Here is a 25,184-nt window from a genome sequence, read left to right on the forward strand (position 1 = left end):
TGAGCAAATATAAAAGACCTCAGAAAAGGGAAGTTTACAATTATGTCAAAAAGTTGTAATATTTATAAATAATAATTAAATGCTGTAATTATTTATTTTTAACAAAAATAGTGTCAAAGTTATACTAGTCTAAAAAATTTGAATAATACAGCTCACCAATGCTTCTATGACATTCGTTAAAGTTGTTGACGTTCAAGTTGTTGTTTTTGCGTTACTGTGACAGTTGTGGTTGCACTGCTTCTTCTTTGGTAGTCACTGTTGTTGCTTTTGTTGTTACAGTCGCTGCTGTTACGATGGCAACCGTTAGTGCTGTGACTCCTGCTATGGCAAGGATTGCTGTTGTTGATGGCGCACCAGTCAATGTGACGATAATAATGTTGCTGGCGATGTGAGTCGCAACAGTGATCTACGATGTGCTGAGGTGATAAAAAACTGGTGTTTAGCTGGTGTGCAGTAAGTTGTTGGCACGCGTATATCGCAGGAATTGTGATGCCGACGGTGATCGCTTTCACCGCTGGTGGTTTCAGAAGCGGAATCTGTTTCCAATGCCGATATATTTGTGGCTCTAATCAATGTCAATGCGGAATCGTCGTTACTACTACAGTTTCTATGTTGCAGAAGGTGCGTTTCGTTGCACGCTTTATCTGCTTGCGTCGTTCAGCGTTTCGCTTACCGATTGCTTGGAGATAATTGATGTTGCACAGGGAACCTCCTCTTGACTAAACTGGAGCACCCTTTTGTTATGGCTGCTAGTTGGTTCTATAAGCTAGCTTGTTATTAGTTTGATTAGCTTTAAAACACGGCAACATCTTCTCCTGGCATGATCGCCAAATGTAGGGTTTTAAAAAGGTATTTATTCTTAAATAAATTTAATTATTACAAGTTAACAAAATTAATTTTATTTTACGTTGTTAACAATTCGAGAAAAGTTTGAATAATAAAAATTTTCTATTTGATTGACCACAAAAATCACATAAATCTAAAATTTCCAAAATTACAAAGTTGAAATGAACACAGTACAATAAAAGGTAATAACACAAATACAAACCCTACACTGGGCAATATTTTTAGCGATTTTTCAATGTTCAACGAGCAATATTAGCAAAGTATATAAAAAGCATAAAATAATAAACCCAGATAAGCAGTAAAAAGTATTCACTGGATGGATGTTTTGCTAAGTTACAGTTAACCCAGCAAAGTCTTAATTATCTCGGAAACTGGATGAGCTCCTATAATTATTTTGGTGACTCTAAAAAGCGCTAAAAGAGCACGTAATTTCCCATTAATATTTATCCGTGTTTGACGTCAAGCGAGTTTTCAATGTTTACTGGGCAATACTTTTGGCGATATATTTTAGCGATTTCAATGTTCAGCGGGCAATATTAGCAAAGCGCATAAAAATCCCAAAATAATAAACCCAGATAAGTAGTACAAAATCTTCACTGGATGGATGTTGTGCTAAGTTACGGTTAACCCAGCAAAGTCTTAATTATCTCGGAAATTGGATGAGTTCCTATAATTATTTTGGTGACTCTAAAAAGCCCAAAAATAGCACGTAGTTCCTCAAATATATTTATCCGTGTTCGACCACAGTTTAAGAAGTGGGCCAGATAGCGTGGCGTCAAGCGGGTTTTCGATGTTTACTGGGCAATATTTTGAAAGTACATAAAAAGCCCAATAAAATAAGCCCATATAAGTAGTAAAAAGACTTCATTGAATGAATGTTTTGCTAAGTTACGGTTAACTTAACAAAGTCTTAGTTATTTACCAAATGGTCGGGGCGCAAAAAAAAACGAAAAGTGGCCGAAATTAGCTCACAATGAGCACAATACGAACAAATTTTTTCTTAATTTTTTCATTTCAGCGCCGCTAACTTGATTGAGCTGAGAACCACAGTTTTCCGATAGAAAAATATTCATGCCTTTTATGGTATCCAACGGATGCCATACGCACGGATCTACTCCAATTCCAACTGTCGTAAGAAGCGAAAAGTTTGTACAAATGACATCCGTCGGGTACATGCCTATTCCAGTCCGATTGAAGAGACTCGCATGAGTCTAATCCTTTACGGTAGCTTGCTATCAGAGTTGGAATTGGATAAGATCCGTGCGGATGGCATCCGTCGGATACCGTAATAGGCATAATTGATTTGCAGGAATTGTATACCATTTCTACGAAAAGTTGTTTCTCCCCCATATAAAAAACATGGACAATTTTGAGCGCTTTGAGCACTCCCTAAATGTTTTTTGATTTCAAAATAAAAAAAAGGAAGTGCGCCTGGCCCACACTGGAGAAGTGAAACTTACGTTACATATCTATTTTGTCCATAACCAATATACATACATGCTTTTGCTTAAGGTTATATTTTTTTCTTTTTTCTATCTAGATCTCTAGATCGATAAGAAAACCGATGACAAAATCGCTAAGTAATCGATAACAATATTGATAACAAAACCGATAAATAATCGATAACAATAGCGATAACAAAATCGATAAAAATATCGAAAACAAAATCGATTAAAAAATCAACAAATAATCGATAACAAAGTCGATAAATACTCGATAAAAATCGATAAAAATATCGATAGCAAAATCTACAAAAAATATCTATTATTATATCGATAAGCTCCGAAAATGTCGATAACAAAATCGAAAAAATTTTTGATAACAAAATCGATAAAAATATCGATTATATCGATAAGTTCCGAAAATATCGATAACAAAATCGATAAAAATTTCGGTAACAAAATCGATGAATATATCGAAAACAAAACCGAAAAAAAATCGACTATTACATCGATAAGTCCCAAGAATTTCTAAAATCCCAAAATAGTTCCCAGATTGAGTCTCTGTGTTTCTGTCTATATCCTTTTCCCTGTAATTACCTTTATTTTAATCTTTCTTCATCTTTACTTTCATCGGTATTCTCATCTTCTTTTGCATTTATCTTTGTTTTTACTTTTATGTTAATCATTTCCTTCATCTACATATTCCCTTTCACCTTTGCCCTTATATAAGTAAAGTGTTTATATTTACCTTGGTCTTCATTTTTGCCTTTATCTTTACTCATGTTTGTTTATTTTTTTATTTTTATTTTTACCTTTGCCTTTATCCTTTTCTTTATCTATGTTTGTACTCACCTTTACTTCAACTTTTGTATTGGTCTTTTTCTAAGTGTTATTCTTTAACCTCTTAGAAGCAAGTATTTGTTAAATTACTCTTGTTTCAGCGCCAACCATTTCCGTTGCACTATTTCCGATGCACCATTTCCGTGTGCACTTTCCGTTGAATTTGCCAATTTACTCCCAACCAACCAACCGCCGCTAAAGAAGTTTCACTTCAAAATAGGGGTATATTTTTTCGATAGAATAATCATAGGGGGACGTTAAAATTCCGACTTTACTGGTTTTGAACCACTCTAATGGGTTAATTGAAATAAAATAAAATGTTTTCAGACCCACTTTAATATTTGTACATATAATCCCAGTAAAAGAATTCCCCTCCTTCCAATGTTTACTTTCAGCTCTACCCGATCAGGGTCCGCCCAAAATTTCTGGTTGTCGGCCGCGCTATACAACTGGTGACTGGGTCAGAATAAATTGTACAAATGGGCGTTCAAAACCTGCTGTGGAACTCTATTGGTATGTTAATGGTGAACCGGCTGAATCACATGCTCTGCGAAAATATGATACTATAATTTCTGGGCGTGATGGCTTGGAAACTACCATTTTGGGCTTGCAATTTCGAGTTGAGCAACATCACTTTCAGAATGGTGATATGAAATTAAAGGTTGGTATTCCATTGAACATACAAGGTACTTACTAACACTTATTATAGATGTAGTTGGTTGTTTATCATTTATACCACTGCACTATTTTCAGTTTTAGCGGCAAAAACTCAGTTCTTAAACTTTCGCTTATTGCAAAGTTTTTTTTGGTGTTCGATTTGTAACCAATTACTGGGAAAATTTGAAAAAAGTTAAGACAGTCGGCCACACTGTGCATTCTTAAACAGCTGTTAATGTTTACGTTTAATTAAAGAATTTGTTTCAGTTGTGAAGCTGTTTGAAATTAAAGCAGCACAGGTTTTGATTCTTTAATATTGTTTAATAAACTTTATTTGAGCTTATAAAATTTAATTGTTAAGTATTTTTCAAATTAACATCAGGTTAGATCTTACGCGCAAGCGAAAAACGAATCTCCATAATAAAAAGGAAAAGTCAGAATTTGTTGGTTGGCCGTTGCGTGCTATGTTAGGGCTGCCAGACGTCCCGGTTTTCCCGGACATGTCCCGGTTTTAGACTATTTGTCCCGGTGTCCCGGTCCAACCTTAAAATGTCCCGGGTTTCGATTTGATTGCACAAATTTTGCATAAAAATGACTACACTGAGAGAAAAAACGCGTTGTAATATTAAGAAAAATTTTATGAATTTACTGGGGGAAATAACGCGTAGTAAACATGAATATTTTTTATTTGATTATCGTTTTGAAATGTTCGTACTTAAAAACAATACTTTCATACCACGCACACGTGGTGTTGAATCAAACTGAACATTTGAATGCACATTTACATGTCTGGCTGTAGCTGAGTGCACGAAGATGCTTGCCACAATTTGCTAATTTCCAGAGCGTCAGGGTTCAAATCGCATTACAGACAGCATGGAATTTAAATATATATTTTTTTAACTTAATTATGAAAAAGCATCCGTTAAGTGCAAAGCGCTTCATTTTAATATTGGCGTATTCCAATTGAATATTTCTATACTAAATACTAAAATTTGTATACTTAAATTTATTACGAGTTGGGTTGGTGCTCTTTCATATGCGATTTTTTTTTTTAATTTAGCACGTTTTGCACAAGCAATAGTTGATGATTAATATAAGTATGTACCTAAATACGTTAAAATGACATGCACAGAGTTTTACAATTATATTACGCAATAGCCAGAAGTTTTGAAACAAGCTCACAGCAACGAAACAAATTACTGATCCTGACCTTGTATTTAATTTTTTTTCTTTCGTGAAACCTAGATTACTTATAATTATAATATAATTACAATTTCTAATCAGATCTTTTAGAAAAATTTTGAAAATGTAGCTTTTGAGCCAATTAGTAAAGTGCAAGTCTGAAGTTACCAGAAAATTTCGTTGATTTTTTGCTGACAGTGTCTTCCGCATACAAAAAAATGTCGAACATAGTTTGTATGGAAGAAACTCTCAGTAAAAACAATACCAAAAATCAACTAAATTTTTATGGGCTGCAAAACTTCATTTTCAAAATTTTTATAAAAAAGTCTGAATAGAAAGTTGCGAATTTGTATGCAAAATTATTGCATTTTCCCGAGTTTTGCACAAAGTTTAGAAATTTTATTTTTATGTTTTCTGATGTATTTAGTATAAACTGTATTTTTATAAGGAACAAAAAAGGTACATGCATTGTGGAAAATTCTCTGTACTTTAGTTGTGATAAATTGTTTTGTTTTGCTGGTGTACATTGTAATGATCTCATGTTTTTATGTTTTTTTTTGTCAAAATAAAATTTTACTACATCCTTTCGTACGTAATTTTTGTCGAAACGAAGGGGAAGGCAGCGAGAGGCCTCTGCCCCCCCTTAAGTGTCCCGGTTTGGCAACAGAGATATCTGGCAGCCCTATGCTATGTGCCTTGCAGATGCAGAGTTGCCTCTAAACATTTCCCGCCTACCTCGTCCGACCTTTGCGACGGGGGACCGCCCATCTTTTGACTCTTATGACTCAGTCGCTATTCGCTCGTCTCGAACCAACACCAAGTTAAATACTTTTATTTCAATAGTGCTATTGAGCTTTACACCACGATTTGTGTGTGGAAATGGAAAAGCAACAAACTCTAAGCGGTAGAAGTTATGGCTGGTATTGTCACTTGCGAAGCGAATAAATTTGGCGAAGCGAACGGTTTGGCGAACACACCTAAAATTTGCATTGTGAGTGGCGAATGAACTTTTTCGCCGAACATGCGTCGTTGCCATTCAAACAAATTAAATGACTTCATCCTCATTTGACGTTTCTGTCATTTATACTTCGAATTCCTTGTTATTACAAACTAAAATTTAAAAAGCAAAATGTTTTATAACGTAGATTTATATTTTGAGCATAGTTATAATGTTGAACCGCGAGCTAACCTTGTTCGTCAGCGGCGTTTTATTAGAGACTAGATCGCCCTCACCCGCTTCGCTGAGTGTATGAAATTTCTACGTGATACATTGAGTAAAATTTATTTCAAGAAAACTCAATTAAAAAACAGGAGGTTTAAAATTTGTTTAACCAGCTTCAAAATATTTTCAAACTAAAACGTTCCTAAACTTCTCACTTGTCATACTTTTTCAATTAACTTATCCCCTGAACTCAATTTGAGATTTTAAACAGATGGAAACCTCTTACATGTAGTTTTGAAATTAAGCCCTTTCAAGACTATTTCAATTGAATTCAAATTGAACTGAATTCATTTAAATCATTGAGTAGTTTGAATTTAAATTTTCAAACAGTTGGCAACCTTTTTCATTCATTCAAACCCATTTAGATTCATACCAATCTTCTACAACAATATATATTTTGAAAGCCGTTTTTTATGTGTTCGCAAAGCTCGAGAACGGCCGAACCGATTTTTTTTTAATTTCGGATACCTGCTTCACACGTCCCAAGGATGGTTATAGGCTAAAAATTTTAATATATGAAGGGGCGTGGCACTTCCCATACAAACCGATTTTTTCATACTGCATATCTCTGGAAGTGTTGAATAATATACTGTAGAATACTGGAACTTGGTACGGTAATATATGAAATCAATCTTATACTCAAGGGGTCATGGCGCCGCAAAAAAGTTTATATATAATTCTTGTGTCTGTGTGTTGGTGAGTGAAATCCTTCTAAATGCCCGGACCGATTTTAACGAAGTTTATTGTGTACTTTTGAGTGGCTCTCTGGAGAGCGTAGTTTCAAAACTTTACCCGCCAGTTGGCGCTGTAGTGAAGTTATAACTAAATTTTTTATTTATTATCCACTTCAAAATATTTATTGGTAACGGTAAAGGCAATACTATTGCCAAAAAGGGCTGCCAGATAGCGCTGGAGTCATTACGAATAAACACCAAGTTAGAAAAGGTGCCGTGAATGTCAAATTAAATCGACCTGTTGCGCCGTTGAGTATATCGAACTCTTATGTGTTACGATTGGCCCAATGGACGTGATATGCCAGTATTATTATGCGTTAAAGCTTCATTCTGAGACACCAGGGTTGAGTTGCAGAGTGGTAAATTTCAAGTCACCACCGATAAATCAACCACCAGAACCATTGCGCTGTACTGTAATATTTAAATTTAAATAATTGAATTTAGTTTTTAAAAATGTGGCAACCCTTGTGAAAGACTTAAATATTATTCAAAACTCTCAAACCAAAGGATTTTTAACAATATTTCGTTAGACAACCACATTTTAATTCTTCAGATAGGTTGCGCATAAGCAATTTAAATTTTACTTTTCAAACAGGTGGCAACCCTTTAAAAAATATATTCAGCCCTCATCCGTGAGTGGATAATGATTTTATATATCTCCGTATCAAGTTCCAGTAATATATCAAAAATATTTCCTGAGAAATGCTGTATGAAAAATTCCGTTTGTATGGGAGGTGCCACGCCCCCTTGTCTAATCGAGATTAAATTTATCCTATATTTTAAGTTGGGCTAAATGACAGCAGTATACAAAATTTCATGATGATCGGTTGAGTGGTCAAGGCGTGAAAGCAAAGCAAACAAACAAACTCACTTTCGGATTTATAATATTAGTAAGGATTACTCTAATCCTATGGAGCTGCCGTCCACAGTGTAAGTATCCAGTGCAAATAGGTTATTCAATGAAACATGAAAAATGTATGCATATATGTACAGTATATTTTGCTTTGCTGCCTTTATGCTTAAGTGCACCTTTAAGATACCTACCCCAAAATGCGCATCAGGGGCGTTATTTGTAACATTTGTAAGTAAACTGCTCCGATAGATGCATTCAACATACCTGCACATTGGCGATACCTGCCTTAAAAATTGTGCAACTAGTATCAATTATCAAAGAAAGTATTACGTTTACCTGCATTGGACCTACAATTACCTAATTTTACAAGCTTTTATTTATTTTGCTCATCTCGCAGAACAACGAAAATGGCTATCAATTTATGTAGTTATATAGATAATTAGATACCATTCGGTAAAAATTGCTCTGGCACTAATTTCTACGTGGTAAGTGCTCCTCCATTACTTGGTTTCATAGGGATTCGGGTACCTTCCTCATTGAAGTAGTAAAGAAAATTCGCTTAAGTACCTTTTTCGGTTAAGTGCACAAGTTTTTCGTACAAAGAAGGATGTGCAGCTAAGCAAAATATACTGTATATGTATTTATAGATTTATAGCGAATTTTCGGCTAAGCAAGGACGCTTTTATGTATGTGCTGGACAAAATCAAGGACAAATTTAATTGCCGCCTGTCCTCATCTGTAACGCCAATGCTAAAATTGTGTTGCGCACTGAGATTTTTTGCGCATGGCAGTTATCAGCAAGCTGTAGGAAATGAATTTAAATTGGGTCTTGCGCAACCTACAGTTTCGCTCATTTTGAAGGAGGTACTGCCCATTTTAGAAAGAGAAATTTGCAGTGCTTCGATAATCACAGAAATAACAGAAGAAGAGAAGCAACAGGCAAGGAACAAATTTTTCTCCAGATCAGGAATACCCAACGTGATTGGCTGTGTTGACGGAACACATATTGCGATTTATGCCCCCACTGCAAATAGACACCTCTATCTACATAGAAAAGGCTTTTTTAGTAACGGGTGATTTTTTAAGAGCTTGATAACTTTTTTTTTAAAAAAACGCATAAAATTTGCAAAATCTCATCGGTTCTTTATTTGAAACGTTAGATTGGTCCATGACATTTACTTTTTGAAGATAATTTCATTTAAATGTTGACCGCGGCTGCGTCTTAGGTGGTCCATTCGGAAAGTCCAATTTTGGGCAACTTTTTCGAGCATTTCGGCCGGAATAGCCCGAATTTCTTCGGAAATGTTGTCTTCCAAAGCTGGAATAGTTGCTGGCTTATTTCTGTAGACTTTAGACTTGACGTAGCCCCACAAAAAATAGTCTAAAGGCGTCAAATCGCATGATCTTGGTGGCCAACTTACCGGTCCATTTCTTGAGATGAATTGTTCTCCGAAGTTTTCCCTCAAAATGGCCATAGAATCGCGAGCTGTGTGGCATGTAGCGCCACCTTGTTGAAACCACATGTCAACCAAGTTCAGTTCTTCCATTTTTGGCAACAAAAAGTTTGTTAGCATCGAACGATAGCGATCGCCATTCACCGTAACGTTGCGTCCAACAGCATCTTTGAAAAAAATACGGTCCAATGATTCCACCAGCGTACAAACCACACCAAACAGTGCATTTTTCGGGATGCATGGGCAGTTCTTGAACGGCTTCTGGTTGCTCTTCACTCCAAATGCGGCAATTTTGCTTATTTACGAAGCCATTCAACCAGAAATGAGCCTCATCGCTGAACAAAATTTGTCGATAAAAAAGCGGATTTTCTGCCAACTTTTCTAGGGCCCATTCACTGAAAATTCGACGTTGTGGCAGATCGTTCGGCTTCAGTTCTTGCACGAGCTGTATTTTATACGGTTTTACACCAAGATCTTTGCGTAAAATCTTCCATGTGGTCGAATAACACAAACCCAATTGCTGCGAACGGCGACGAATCGACATTTCACGGTCTTCAGCAACACTCTCAGAAACAGACGCAATATTCTCTTCTGTACGCACTGTACGCATTCGTGTGGTTGGTTTAATGTCCAATAAAGTAAACTGAGTGCGAAACTTGGTCACAATCGCATTAATTGTTTGCTCACTTGGTCGATTATGTAGACCATAAATCGGACGTAAAGCGCGAAACACATTTCGAACCGAACACTGATTTTGGTAATAAAATTCAATGATTTGCAAGCGTTGCTCGTTAGTAAGTCTATTCATGATGAAATTTCAAAGCATACTGAGCATCTTTCTCTTTGACACCATGTCTGAAATCCCACGTGATCTGTCAAATACTAATGCATGAAAATCCTAACCTCAAAAAAATCACCCGTTATAAATGCTATGCTTGTAAGTTTTTAAGAAATTAATACAGCAACCCTGATAAACAAATTGTATATTAAAGGCTTGCGATCATGACATGAATATCCGGATGCTAGATATGCTGGTTCTACACATGATTCTTTCGTGTGGAACAATAGTTCATTAAAGACTTATTTGGAGAATGTGCATCAAAGTGGCGATCATAACTCTATTTATTTAGGTACTTTAAATTTGTTACATCGGCACAAAATTAATGTAAATACATTTTAAAACAAAAACTACTTATTTATAGGTGATTCCGGATACCCGCTTAGCCCTTATTTACTAACACTGTTACTGTTTAAACCTTAAGAATTAATTGTTGCTCTATTACAATCCTACTATAAGAAATCCCGAAATACGAAATATCTTTGTACGTTAAATTGCAACCATGCCTCGCACGTGTAAACGTCGTTGATTTGGACGAACTGATCTGTATGTAGCCGTTCGCCATTTCAGAGACGTACGAGGACACGGATAAGTAAGACATACATATAATCTGCTGGTGAATATTACCTTAATTAATTTCATTTACAGATATTAAAACCACTCCCAATCAGACTTAAGATAACGATTGTATAAAATCGTATAAATATACAATTTTCATTAAAGTGCGTTCCTAATATATCCGTGTTTCTATTTCGAACCACATCGTTAGCCGCCACTTTGTACGTCGCTTTAACGTTGCTATTGTGCCAGCAACATTCTTTTAATATTTATGCTGTGATTTCTCTAAATATTCGCACGGCGATTATCTATGAAATCATTGGACTTGCCACGTGGCAACCGAGAAACTTCCGAAGAAGAACAACGCTACCATTTGCGAAGTCGGATAGTCACATCGAACATTCGCGAAGTCAACATGGCCGACGAGAATTGTTCGAACAGTGGCGACGAAACTGACTGCACCATTATGCAACAAGACAGCACATTGGCAGATCTGCGCGAACAGATTAAAATGCTGCAGAAGTCGCTTGCCGCAGCGGAGCAAGATAAGCTCTGCTTAAAGGAAAAAATGAATCGTCAATCTATCGACGTTAATGCTGCCGAAGCTACTACCGCCAGCTTCAAAAATGTCGAACCTACAATACCCAGCCCTATCGTTACTAGCCGCTCAACAGCCGTCGCCTCAAGTTGCCTTGAAACTAATCTTAGTGCTGCCAGCGACTTAACTAGCGCTACCTCGGCCCACGAAAGGGCCATCGTAACCTTTGCCGGCGTAAACTATGCCAACGCCACTTCTGTCAACGCCACTGGCTTGTATCCAGTCTATGGTAACTATACCACAAATTATTCTCCAATGCAGTCTAGCCAGAACTTCGCAACCGCTCACCAAAGTACAGGTTTTCCGTCAATCAACAGAAGTGCCACAACTTCAACAGTAAGTACATCTAATTTGCCACACGTTTATATGCCGAATGTATCAGCTGCCTCCGTGATGAATGGCACCCATCCAACTTGGACCCCCGGTTGCTATTCACAAACACAAACACGAAAAATATTAGATTTGCCTGAATTCCACGGTTCGCCCGAGGAATGGCCTATGTTTTCTGTCGCCTTCAAGGAAACCACCAACATGTATTTTTACACAAATGTAGAAAATTTGTTACGCTTGCAGAAGGCGTTAAAAGGTAGAGCCCGACAGCAGGTGGAATCGTTGCTTATCCACCCAAATAGTGTAGAGGCTGCGATGAAAACTCTCGAATTTCATTACGGCCGACCGGAGTTATTAATCCGCAGTCAAATAGCAAAAGTTCGATCGTTTCCTGCAGTAACCGGAGGACGAATAACTGAAATCCTCAACCTCAGTGCTATAGTATCTAATTTAACAGCGTTCCTGGAAAATTCCGGAGCCATACCGCATCTCAATAATCCGACTCTTCTTGAGGAACTTGTGTGCAAGCTGGCAGTGAACAAGAGAGAAGAATGGTATCGTCATATATTTACTTTGCAAATTCCTTATCCCACTGTGCGTGATTTCTGCAATTGGTTGCAGCAAATTGCTACTTACGTGTCTATGTGCATCGATGTCATGCCTCCAAAGAATGCAGGAAATGAACAGGTTAGCAATAAAGTTAAAGCTTCATCAAAGCCAGTAATGACTGCCATCAATATTGAGAATATGTGTGCAATGTCTAAACAAAGCCATCAGCTGTATCAGTGCCACAAGTTTAAAGATATCGATTATGCTAGTCGTTGGAATTTTGTCAAAATAAATCGATTATGCTTCTGCTGTTTGTTTGTTTTTATCATGCAATAAGTTCCACAACCGATTACTCCATAAGGGACATGAAGATTCAAAGGGCAACACTGCTCTTGAGAGCACAGCCGTTGCCACAGTAAGTGGCTATCAAACTGTGCAACAGAACTCGGCTAAACAATATAAACAGTGCAGTCAGACACTATTGAAGTATTTGCCCGTCAAACTAAAAGGTCCGAAAGGGGAGATAAACGTTGTCGCCTTCATTGACGAAGGAGCGAAGATATCACTGCTAGAGGAGAAAGTAGCTAACGCAATCGGGTTGAAAGTCAAAACCGACATGCTTCGTTTGAAGTGGATCGGCAACCACACAACTAGCGAACATTCGCGGCAAGTATCACTTGAAATTGCCGGCGACGTTGAAGCAGCAGAATTTCATCACATGAGTGGTGTGCGCACAACGAAACAGCGGTATCTGCCGCAGCAGACGTTGAGGTTGCGCGAGTTCACGCAACAGCATACAGAACTGAAAGACATTTGCATTAGTGATTACAACAACGCTGTGCCGCAAATTCTTATTGGATTGCCGCACTCGAACTTAACGCGAACAATTAAAGCAATGAATTTCCATGAACCAACGACTACAGATCACCTAATCAGCCATCGTTGTATTTGTAATCGATTTTCAGAAAAAAGTTTTCGTAGCGTTTTTTGACGTTTTTCGGGTTTGTTTACATCGTCTTCTACCTCTTCGTAGTGATTTTTTAGCGATTGAATGTGTTTTCTGCAGCGATTTTAATTATAAATTTTGGTTTATTACATATTTATGATATAAAATAAAGTGCTGTGTGGTCGGAACAAGTTTGTGCGTATGTTTGGTTTGCCAAAAGGCGTAAATTTGCGTGAAAAGTGGGTGCACGTTTGTGGCCAGAACGGTGGCATTGAAAAATCGACCCGTGGTAATGATATGCGATTGTAAAACACTTTCAATCATGAAAACCATATTTTATGAACTTTTTTTGCTAATTGTCATCAAGTTTCACTTTGTATATTTTATAATAAATACCGATTTAATCGCACTCAATCACCGCGCCTTTTTCGTTTTCTTTGTTTGTTTTCATTCTTAGGCAGATGTCAAAAACACTCAGAAATATACTTTTTTCTTGCTTCTTTGATTAGGTGATCTTGTATTTTTGGTTCATGATGAATTTCGACGATGGTTTTGCTGTCCACAAAACAAATTTGGGTTGGACTGTGTTTGGATCGAACGAAGAATCTGCTAGCGATGGCACTATTTGTCATGTAGATATAGAGATGTGCAAGGCGTACGAAGTGAACAAACAAATAGCAGAATACTTTTCTGCCGAGAACTTCGAGATAAAGCAATTGCCAATAATAAAATCAGAAGCAGATAAAAGAGCGCAAAAGTTACTAGAAGTGACTACAAAATTGAAGTCCGGAAGATATGAAACTGGCCTGCTGTGGCGTAGTGAAGACGTTGAATTTCCTGAAAGTTTTTCTATGGCAGTGAAGCGACTTGAACAAGTTGAACCAAAGATGGCCAAGGACTCTGAGTATGCAGAGTGGTACAACAACAAAATTAAAGAGTATGCGGAAAAGGGCTACGCGAGGCAGCTTACGTCATTCGAAGCAAGTTGCACGGACCAACGTACGTGGTATCTACCACATTTTGCTATATGTAATCCTAACAAAGGCAATAAGCGTAGATTGGTATTCGATGCAGCAGCAAAAGCACACGACATGAGTTTAAATAGTGCGCTCATGAAAGGACCAGACGAATACCAGCCGAAACCGCCCATGTCAATACTGTTTAAGTTCCGACAGGGTCGAGTCGGAGTATGTGGAGACATCCGCGAGATGTTCCACCGCATTCTCATCCGCCATGAGGATGAGAACTCGCAGCGCTTCCTTTGGTGAGGGGGCGATAGACTCAAGCAGCCTGATGTTTACGTGATGTGCGCTATGATTTTTGGATCAGTCAGTTCTCCGTGTTCAGCGCAATTCATTAAGAATTTGCATGCATACAAATTTCAAGATTGCTCGCCGAGAGCAGTAAACGCTATAGTCGATCGCCATTATGTTGACGACTACATGGACACTTTTCATACAGTCGAAGAGGGCGTCAACGTAACAAAACAGGTGATAGGTATTCATGGCAGCGCAGGGTTTGAGTTACGAGGAATAATTTCTAATTCAAGCGAGCTTATGGAAGCTGTAGCCAGTAATGCTCAACCGCGGTTACCGCTAATTCACAATCCGTGTCGAACTGAATTCGCATCAGAGAAGGTGCTCGGTATGCACTGGAACCCGACAAAAGATTATCTTTTTTTCAAGTTACTTTTCGCCAAAGTGTCAACCTCAATCCTCGACGGTACTAGACGGCCAACAAAAGGCGAAATATTGAGCGTCTTTACGTCAATCTTTGATCCGCTCGGGTTTCTCTGCAATGTTGTGCTGCGTGCCAAAATACTAATGCAAAGACTGTGGCAACGTAACGTTGATTGGCACGAGCCAATCCCTGATGATATTTACGACAAATGGTTGGATTGGTACAGAAGCTTGAACTGTATTGAATGTTTCCAGATGCCAAGGTGTTACAACCCGAAGTTTCTTGAGCCAGATGCAGACGTGGAACTACATGTTTTTGTGGATGCGAGTGAACTTGCATTCGCAGCTGTAGCATTCTGACGCATCACCCACGAGGGTTCTACCGTAGTGTCGTTTGTCGCTGGAAGGTCACGATGCAGTCCATTGAAACCGATCTCCATTCCAAGGATGGAACTCCAATCAGCTGTACTCGGAGTACGATTGAAGGAAGCAGTCGTCAACAGTCACGATGTTAAGCCAACTTCAGTGACGTTCTGGTCCGATTCGAAAACAGTTGTCCAGTGGGTGAGGTCGGACGCAAGGCGCTACAAACAGTTTGTAGCACACCGGATAACAGAAATCCTGCAATCATCCGACGCATCTCAGTGGAGGTGGGTACCCGGCAAATATAATCCTGCCGACGACGCTACCCGCATTAAGGCGTTCGACATAAACGGTAAGTGGTTGAATGGCCCACCCTTTTTAAAGTTAAGTAAAGACGAGTGGCCCGCCATGCCCGGCGATCTAAGACCAGACGGATGCGAAGAAGAAGTGCGTTTTAAGCAGCTGTATTCAATAAACAAAGTTGAAGAGTATATTCACTTTCACAAACATTCAAATTACTACAAATTCCTCAAAGTCATGAGCTGGGTCCTGCACGCTGTTAGAATATTTCGTGACAAAAGACATGTCGTCCCAAAATTATTAAACGCGCCCGATATAAAAACTGCTGAGACATTAATTTGTAGATTAGTGCAAGAGACGGAATTCTTTGACGAAATAAAGGTCTTACAAAGTGGGTTGCCGGTAAATAAAGCTAGCCCGCTATACAAATTGAATCCTATTATAGACGATGACGGTGTAATGCGACTTGGCGGACGCATTGACTACGCAGAATGCATTCCGACAGCTACAAAAAGGCCTATAATTTTGCCAAAGGGTCACGCTCTTTCACGACTCATTGTTAAACATTTTCATGAACTACATTATCACCATAATTTTGAGGCAACATTCTGCTCAATACGTTACAAATTTTGGATCCCGAGTGTACGCCGTCTACTGAGGTCGGTCAAAGTGGACTGTCAATTTTGTAAGAACATTTCAGCAGACGCTACCATTATTGTTCTTAAAAATTTTATTAATCGAAGAGGTGTACCGGTTCGAATCAGAAGTGACAGAGGCACGAACTTTGTCGGTGCCAGCAAAGTGGAATGGCTGAATGTTGAGCAAGGCATAGCAACCGAATGTAATCGTCAAGGCGTTGAGTGGATTTTCAACACTCCAGCGAATACCTCTGCAGGTGGCATATGGGAAAGGATGGTACGTGCCGTCAAGAAAGTTCTGTCGTTCACTTTAAAGGAACGCGCGCCACAGATCGAGACTTTACAGAGTTTATTAATAGAGGCAGAGAACTTAGTAAACTCGCGTCCTTTAACCCATGTACCGATTGAGAGCACAGACGCAGACCCTCTCACGCCGAATCATTTTCTTTTGGGTTGCCCCAACTTCGTGCAAACTGCTGCCGTCCCCGAAAGAGGGTGTCTACGGAAGCAGTGGCAAATAACGCAGCAATTAAAGCAAACGTTTTGGAAACGTTGGATGTTGGAGTATCTTCCAACTCTGACTCGCAGAACCAAATGGCATAAAAGGGTGAAGCCAATAAGCATTGGGGACGTAGTCATAGTATGCGACGACAATGAAAGCCGCGGTCAGTGGAAACGAGGTATAGTAGTTGAAGCTCAGCCAGCCGCTGATGGTCAAGTCCGATCGGTCCTAGTGAAGACGGCTTCCGGAAACCTACGACGACCAGCATCCAAGATAGCAGTTCTTGACGTGATTGGTGCTTCTCTCGATCCCGACTCGAACCACGGGGGGCAGAATGTTACTGTTTAGACCTTAAGAATTAGTTGTTGCTCTATTACAATCCTACTATAAGAAATCCCGAAATACGAAATATCTTTGTACGTTAAATTGCAACCATGCCTCGCACGTGTAAACGTCGTTGATTTGGACGAACTGATCTGTATGTAGCCGTTCGCCATTTCAGAGACGTATGAGGACACGGATAAGTAAGACATACATATAATCTGCTGGTGAATATTACCTTAATTAATTTCATTTACAGATATTAAAACCACTCCCAATCAGACTTAAGATAACGATTGTATAAAACCGTATAAATATACAATTTTCATTAAAGTGCGTTCCTAATATATCCGTGTTTCTATTTCGAACCACATCGTTAGCCGCCACCTTGTACGTCGCTTTAACGTTGCTATTGTGCCAGCAACAAACACCCTTCCGCCATGCAGACTCTGGAACTAGGTAGTCAATTTTTAATAAGAAGCACGCGAATGCTAGAAACGTCGTTGAACGTACGATCGGGGTTTTGAAATGTCGCTTCAGATGCCTCGTGAGTGATCGAAAAATGCGCTAAGATCCTGCTAAAGTAACTTCGATTATAAACATATGCTGCGCTTTCCACAATATCTGTAAGAAATTTAGAATTAGTGATCCAGATGAAGCTGAAATTTTTATTGACGCCATTGTATCTTCGGAACCATTTAATGAAGATGCCAATGATACACCAGGGGATCATCGCCGAAGACAAATAGCTGATGCTTTGTTGTAAAATGAATTGTAGTCCGTTTTATTGAATAATTTCAAAACAATTTACTTTGTGTTCTTTTTATTTAATTTCATGCTTTTGAATTTTTTATTACACACAGGTTAAATTAAACAAAATTATTTCTATGCTTTTAACTAATTAAAAATCACAACTTAAATTCAGTAATTTCATAAAATATACATAGAATTAATAAAAAATCACAAATTAAATTCAGTCATTTAATAAAATATACTTAGAATTAATAAAAAATCACAAATTAAATTCAGTACTTCAAGATTGTTAAACTTAAAATAAGTTCATCACATGTTTTGGAAATTAAAATAAAAAATCACAATTTCAGTAACTTACAGATAAGAATGAAATGAAACTAAATGATTGGGAACTAACTAAACATTAAAATATAACCAAAAGTAGGTCATAAGAATATTCCAACCTACTTTTGGCTGTATTTTAATGTTTTTAGTTCTAATTCCTTTAGTTTCATTTCCATATTTTCTTTATGTTTTCTTCTCTTTTTAAAACTTCCTGCCTTCTTCCTTTCTTCCTTCAGTTTTAATAAATTTAGTTCTTTTTTTAATTCGTACGTCTTCCTTGTATACCTAGCGACTTCGTGGAGTTTTTTTTTCAATGTTTGAAATTTTTTCGCAAAGGGTATCTTGGATTTCGGACTGCTTCTCCAATGCTTGGATTCTAATGGATTCTCGATCCTCAACAGTCATTCTAGGCCGGGGAGTTGATGATCCCGGTGCGGAATCCACTTCTTGTGGAGCTTGTTCGCCCAGGGGCTCTTCTGCATCTAATTAATTAGCACTCACCGTAGTTTCTGCCACGTTGGTGCCAAATGAAGAGCCTGTAGGGTTCACTGCTTCCTGCAGGTGGATCAGCTCATCGACCGTTCGCTCTAGTGGAGTTAAACTTTGCTGCGTGCGTCCTCCTCCTGTGGTCACATTTTCGCGTCGGTTTGTGGCAATTTTTTTTTCAGCTTAAGTTTGTAGTCTAACCAAACCTAAATAGTACATATGTAAGTAACTACAGACACACAAATTAATTCAGTTCTTACCTTGTTCCACTCGCGTCCGCTACGTATTGGAGGACCAATGGCGTTAAGTTCGGTAGCGAACTTCTCCCACAGCTCTGCCCTGCTCTTCTTTGTGGAACCGAAACTCCCCATCCCTCTTGCGACATCTGGATTATTTTCCACTATGCTAACCAATGCTGCGTTGTTGTCCGTTTTGTTCTGAAAATTAGATTTTATTAAATAAAATTTAATAAACAAGATTAAAATTTACTGACGTCCTTTTCATTTTCAAACGCGAACAAAATAAACAGTCGACAAATTTTGACAGCTTTGGCGAAGCGAATGTCGAATTTTCGCTAGTGGCAGTACAAGAAATTCATTTTCGCCACTCGCATCTCACAATTCGAGGCGGCGAAATTCGCCTATATTTTCATTCGCATCGCAAGTGACAATACCAGCCTATAACTGCTATTTCGGAGATCACCACATCTCCTCATCAGACTTATTTTTGTAGACTTCGGCGCTGACTAGTTTAACTATCGGCGAATAAGCTGCACTTGATAGCTGTAGGTTGAATAAGGAAATGGATTAGCAACAAGAGTTTATGGGAGGTGAATAGGTCAGTGGTTAGCGCTTCTGACTTTTCACATCGATGCACAAGCTAGCTGGACAAAAGTCGATATTGAATTTTTGTATTATAAATATTGAAAATGACAACCAATTCTCTCATTCCTATGAATTAGATAAAATTTTTGCATGATTATTGTTCAAAGATAAGTAATTAATTGTTCTTGTCAGAAAAACGCTCACGTGTGTTGTTCAATTTCATGATGTGGACTTATTGCTATTTTGCTTGCCATTGTTTTATAGAGATATGTTTACTTTATGTTTGTGATAGATTTGCAAGGCAAAGGTATGTAAGTAGCATTCATTTTCTATGTGATATTGTATTTGTGTTTATTAGTGAAGAAGAAATGTCAAAATCTCAAATTTCGAAATTTGTTTGCAACTATTTGCATTTATTAGTGTGAAAGTAGTATTTCCACACCTGTCCCAGTCTAAAATTTATATACATGACAGATGCGGCCCTATAGGTTCTAACTATGAGAGTTTCTATCTTCACAATTCTGTACAACTATTTTTTTCTAATCATTCCTACTTGATATCGAAAAAAAATGCTCTTGCTCTATATTTGCTTATGTTGCATTGCCAACCTTTGAAATTATTTGACGAATGTAGTGAAGTTTCACTCTCGGAAATGTAGTGAATTTTCACTCTACGGAATAACAAATTTATTTTTACCGGTAAGATAAGAAAACCAAAACACTGTAAACTGAGGAACAATTTATCTGCCAGTTAGTAAAGGCAACTTTACTGCGTACATTAGAAAATGGCCCACAGTAAGTAAACGATACCGATGCTTTCATAAGCTTGTGTCGAATACACCGGCACACAAAAAAAAAATTAGTGTGATGTGCATTTGACTGGACCTACCTATGATTATGTACTTCGACCCGCAGAATTCGAACTTGAAGTCAGTTTGGCCAATATACCTCCCAGATTTCGAGAAAACTTCAAAAAAAAAACGTAAAAATAGTGAAAGTCGGCAATAAAAAACGATTTTTTGAAGTTTTCTCGAACTGAACTGAATTCAAATTCGGATTCTGCGGGTCGAAATACACAACCATAGGTAGGTCCGGTCAAATGCACATCACACTATTTTTTTTTTGTGTGCCGGTGTTATTAGTGCGAGAGCTTCTTCAGGCGAAATACCTTTAGGACTCTTCTTTGCCAATATGACCTTCTTAATAGCAGTACCTCTTTCTGGAGAAGCACTTAAAAGCTCATTAAGTAGCGTAGCTCAAGATCTCATTTTTAGTTCAGTGGCCAAAAAGAAATACATCTGGTTCGATAACTTTCGAAAGCTCATTAGCTTTCTTCATTTTAACTTTTTGGCAACAATCTTCAAAATATTTAGCTGGCCTACCAGCAGAAAATGTCGGCTTACCAAACTCAGAACACACAAATTGTGACAAGTCTATTTCAAATTCGAGCCAATCTTTACTTGCAGTAACAAACCGCTAACTTTTTCGGAAAACTTTTGTCCACTTTTTAATTTAAAAAATTTGATTCTATTACTACATCCTAAACTGATATTCCCTGGTACAAAATCCATTATTCCATCAAGTCTTTCATTTTTAGGGGTCGACAGCCAAAGATAAAAAATTTCCTGTCTTGAAATTTTAGGACTCATTTTGAAAATTGAAAATAAATGTATGGGTGCCACAGTGTGGATGTGTGTGTTGTGTGGATTCTATTAGTGTATACATCAATTGAGAGAATAAGCATAGTAAGTGATCTATATTCCGCCATATAAGAAAGATGTCTTCTACAAAAAAAAATAATAATAATAATTTGGTACTCACCAAAAAGATTAAAACTTTATCAGCTCCAAGAAAATATGCATCCACTTCGGTAATAATTTTTACATTTCCTGAATTTTCTTACTTAAAACAATGACGGAGAATCAAATGAAGTTAAAACAACGTTTCTTTAAACAAGTTATTGAGCCTTAAAAATACTCAGTTTTCGTTGCATGCACAATTTCATTTTTCACTTATTGCTTACTATGACTTTTGGATACCGTTATGTTTATATGTAGCCAAATTTTTTCAAACAAAGTTCTATTTACTCTTAAGTAGACAATATTCTTGCATATTTGATAAAAATTTTATTGAAAATTACAAACAAAAAATTTAATTAAAATACCCTAGCTTTGCACATTGGACCACTGTGCGGCGGCGGCGGCGGCGTTCGGCGCCTAAGGAATTTTGTACAAAATTTTCATGTTGTATGTACATACATTGAAATACATCGTTTGAAGGAACTAAATACTACTCGTTTAAAAACACAATTTTACGAAATGAAAGTTACTTTTAAAGGAGTTTTTTTTGCATAATTTGGGCCACTGGACAAGAATATGATCTCCTTTATTTTTCCAAAAAGAGCGTAACTCAGAAAAAACATAGGTAACATATTTTTCGATCGAAAGCGTTTATTACAGTTAAATTAGGTCGAATACTGGTAATCTAACGTTATAACACATCAAAAACTTTAACGTCAATATCTCAGAAAGCTTCTGTTCATCTAACTCATTCCATAGAACTCCTCAATTATTAGAGATAAAACAAAGACAAGTTGATTTTCCTGAGTATTTTTATATTTTTTTATTTTAAACAGACTTTAAATAAAGAGAACACCCTTTTTTTGCTAATTTTTACATTCGTAAGTTATTTTATTCTGGGGTCCCACATACGTATACAAGTACTAGGTGACTGTGTAAAAATTACGTTAGCTTTCGTTAATGGTGGTCAAACCCTAGGAAGGTTTTGCTCCCTCGCATCACAACGTTTTCTACAAAGGGTTAAAGTTGCCCTTTTTTGGAAAAAATAGTATTATTTTTCATTACATTCGGTTCTCCTTAGAAAAATTTGACGCCTAATATTTTAGTGGACATCTTAACCATCTATAAGCCATTTTTTTAAACAATGGGTCAAAAAGACCCGTTCTGTTCGAGTTGATGGGTTAAACTTTTGGAAAAAAGTTGCCCAACCTTGTTTTCAATATGAAATCCGCAAAAAATCGTTTGAACTCTGTAATTTAACATAACGGTTGATAAGATTATTGCAAAAATTTATTGATAGCGACATAAATTATCCCAATAACTTAACTTTTAAAATTTTTTATTTCTTTAATTTTAAATAGTACATACGGATCTGTCCTGCAGAAAAAAATTATCAATTGATAAAAAACAACCAAGTTGCAGTCAGCTTTTTTGTGGGATTTCTATAAAATAATTAACTTGTAGTTAGCTACAAAAGGCTAGCTTGAAACTAGTAGACAAGTAATGCAGGAGTAATGAAGGAGATTGTTTTCTTTAAACGCGTTTGGACAAACGCGTTTAGGACAAGTAAAAGGAAGATCGAAATTTCATATTATCATTTTGAAGTTATGTCTGACGGAGTTCGAATATGGGACCACCTACAGCAGAATATGCAAACAAATATGAAATGTAATAAAGTAAATAAAAATAAAAATAAATAAAAAAAGATAAAAAATATTTTGTTTTTCCTATTGATATTTTATGTCCAAAAGTAGTTAGTTACAAGTTAGTTACATCTAATGCAGAGGTAAACCACCCGACTATTTCACGGCCATCGCCATGGAAATAAAGTTAGCTTTCGTCAAAGAAAATATATAGAGATAATAAGTGACTTTTAGCTCCTTCCTAATCAACTTAAAGTTAGCTTATAGTTAGATACATTTCCTGCAGGGTGTAGAGAACATAGACCAGACAGACCTTCTTCTGTTCGTCCATCGTAATTTAAATTTAAAACTAGTTCAATGAATAAATTAAATAGAATTATAATTTGGATTGGCATGGTGAATGCCTAACGCTGATGAGATGACATGATAAGATTAGTAGCCTCATGGCTCTTTGGAATCTACCTCATGGGCAGTAGCGCCGGCGTTTCCAGACGCGCCGGCGTCGCCGCCGCCGCAAGGCCTGTCGGCGTAAACCTCTAGTGCACACCCAGTAGAAGTGAAACCTTCATAAAACTGAATTACGAGAGAATGAGACGAATGCGATTTTTTGTTGTAATATTGGCTCGAAGTTGATAAGTTCTTATAATTTTTCGTTTTCAATTTTTTAATTTCTCATTTTATTATTATTTAGACTCATGTTCGAATTTCTACAAAAGAGACGATTGGCTTATGGTAACTAAATGTGAAATAAATGCTTTGGTTGAGATGTGATCACTATATCTTTGAAATACATTATTAATGATTGTTTTTGATCGTGTTGTCGATTCGGTGCGACCGCCGGACATTTTTAAATTTAATTTGATGTCAACGCATAATTCACATTAAAATTCCCACTTAAAATCGTCGGAATTTTATTGTAGTCTTTTTTAAGGATCGGCGATACTACTGATGTGTATTTTATTAAAATTCGTAGATGAATTCAATAATTTTATTTTCTGGTTGATTTAATTTATTTTCGGTTGTTCTCTCGTGGTCCAATCTGCTTTCACAAGAACATATTTCTCCCACCTTAGATATTTGAATAGACATTGATTCCAGTTGCTGTGCATTGATTTCTATTTGTGGAGTAACAATGCGGGCTGCAGCATGTGTGTTATGGTAGATTACAAATCTAAAGTGTTCTCTGAAAGAATTAGGAAATTCGACGATGATGCTAAAATCGTATATGTAATCCTTTTTCAATTGTTTCAAGTCGATGCAAGATGCAGCCTTTGAAATTCAGCTTGCACCTCAATTGTGGATACTATTTCTCTTCGACCATGATAAAATTTTCAATTTTTTTTTTTACGTGATGTAATAAGCTGCTGAGCGTATAAGATCTCTCAAAATTACCTCCTTGGGCCTTATAAATCGTTATCACACACGCAGAGATCAAAGGCAAATGGTCACACTTTACCATTACCGTTTTATCAGGTAGGTACTAAGCAATAGACGATGCCCTGCGATCTATTGTTACCACCTATGGAGAAAGGTAATTCCAGCCATAAACGAGCACACAACACACAAACTTTTATCAGCTTATTGACTACCCTGCGAAAATCGTTGTACCATGTGGTCCATTTGGCCGATATTGGAGTACATACTTGTGAAATGCTCCTTCGTAATGCAGTACCGGCCCAACTCGTGTCTCTAAACCAGCTGATTGATCGAGTTTACCGATCATTATCCCTACAGGGAGTTTATCAGGCTGTATTTACGAGAGGTAGATACTCCGTGGAGTAATCCCTTGAAGAAGTTTTGTGCTCTTTTCTTCTTCTTTTTTGGCGCTGTAACCGCCTAAGCGATTTTGGCCGAGTTCAGCAAAGCACGACAGTCGTTTCTCCTCTGTGCCAACTGACGCCAATTGGAAACGCCAAGTGAAGCCAAGTCCTTCTACGCCTGATATTTCCATCGCAGTGGAGGCCTCCCTCTTCCTCTGCTACCACCAGCGGGTTCCGAGTTGAATACTTTCAGAGCTGGAGCGTCGGTGTCAATTCGAACGACATGACCAAGCCAGCGGAGCCGCTGTATTTTAATTCGCTGCACTATGTTCATATCGTTGTAAAGCTCATACAGCTCATCGTTCCATCGTCTGCGGTACTCGCCGTCGCCAACGCGTAAAGTACCGTAAATCTTCCACAAAATCTTTCTCTCAAACACCCCAAGAGCCGCCTCATCGGATGTTGTCATTGTCCATGCTTCTGCGCCATATACCAGCACGGGCATGATGAGTGACTTAAAGAGCGTGGTTTTCGTACGTCGAGAGAGAACTTTACTCCTGAATTGCCTACTCAGTCCAAAGTAGCACTTGGTGGCAAGAGTAATTCTACGTTGGATTTCAAGGCTGACATTATTATTGGTGTTAATGCTGGTTCCCAAATAAACGAAGTCGTCTTCTTTTTCAAACTTGTAACTGTCAACAGTGACGTGGGTGCCAAGACGCGTATGCTCTGACTGTTTGTGTG

General features: G+C 37.6%; 2 protein-coding genes across 4 annotated transcripts in view; both read left to right on the forward strand.

The window, feature by feature from the left end:
- Positions 1-25,184, forward strand: part of LOC118749364 — a 910,564-nt gene that overhangs the window by 515,244 nt on the left and 370,136 nt on the right. For 2 of the 3 annotated variants that reach the window (XM_036484158.1, XM_036484159.1), the window contains exon 2: positions 3,524-3,789. In XM_036484158.1, coding sequence (XP_036340051.1) covers positions 3,524-3,789 — 266 coding nt within the window. Of the gene's footprint in view, positions 1-3,523; positions 3,790-25,184 lie in introns of those variants that run through there. The other variant, XM_036484160.1, reaches the window with a different exon arrangement.
- Positions 10,154-13,008, forward strand: LOC118749361. The gene is made up of 2 exons (XM_036484155.1): positions 10,154-10,360; positions 10,433-13,008. Exon 2 carries the CDS (start codon positions 10,937-10,939, stop codon positions 12,437-12,439), a length of 1,503 nt encoding a protein of 500 aa, XP_036340048.1. The 5' UTR covers positions 10,154-10,360; positions 10,433-10,936; the 3' UTR covers positions 12,440-13,008.

This window comes from Rhagoletis pomonella, unplaced genomic scaffold (assembly GCF_013731165.1).
Source record: "Rhagoletis pomonella isolate Grant_MI unplaced genomic scaffold, Rhpom_1.0 Rhpom_scaffold_00015, whole genome shotgun sequence".
NCBI lineage: Eukaryota > Metazoa > Arthropoda > Insecta > Diptera > Tephritidae > Rhagoletis > Rhagoletis pomonella.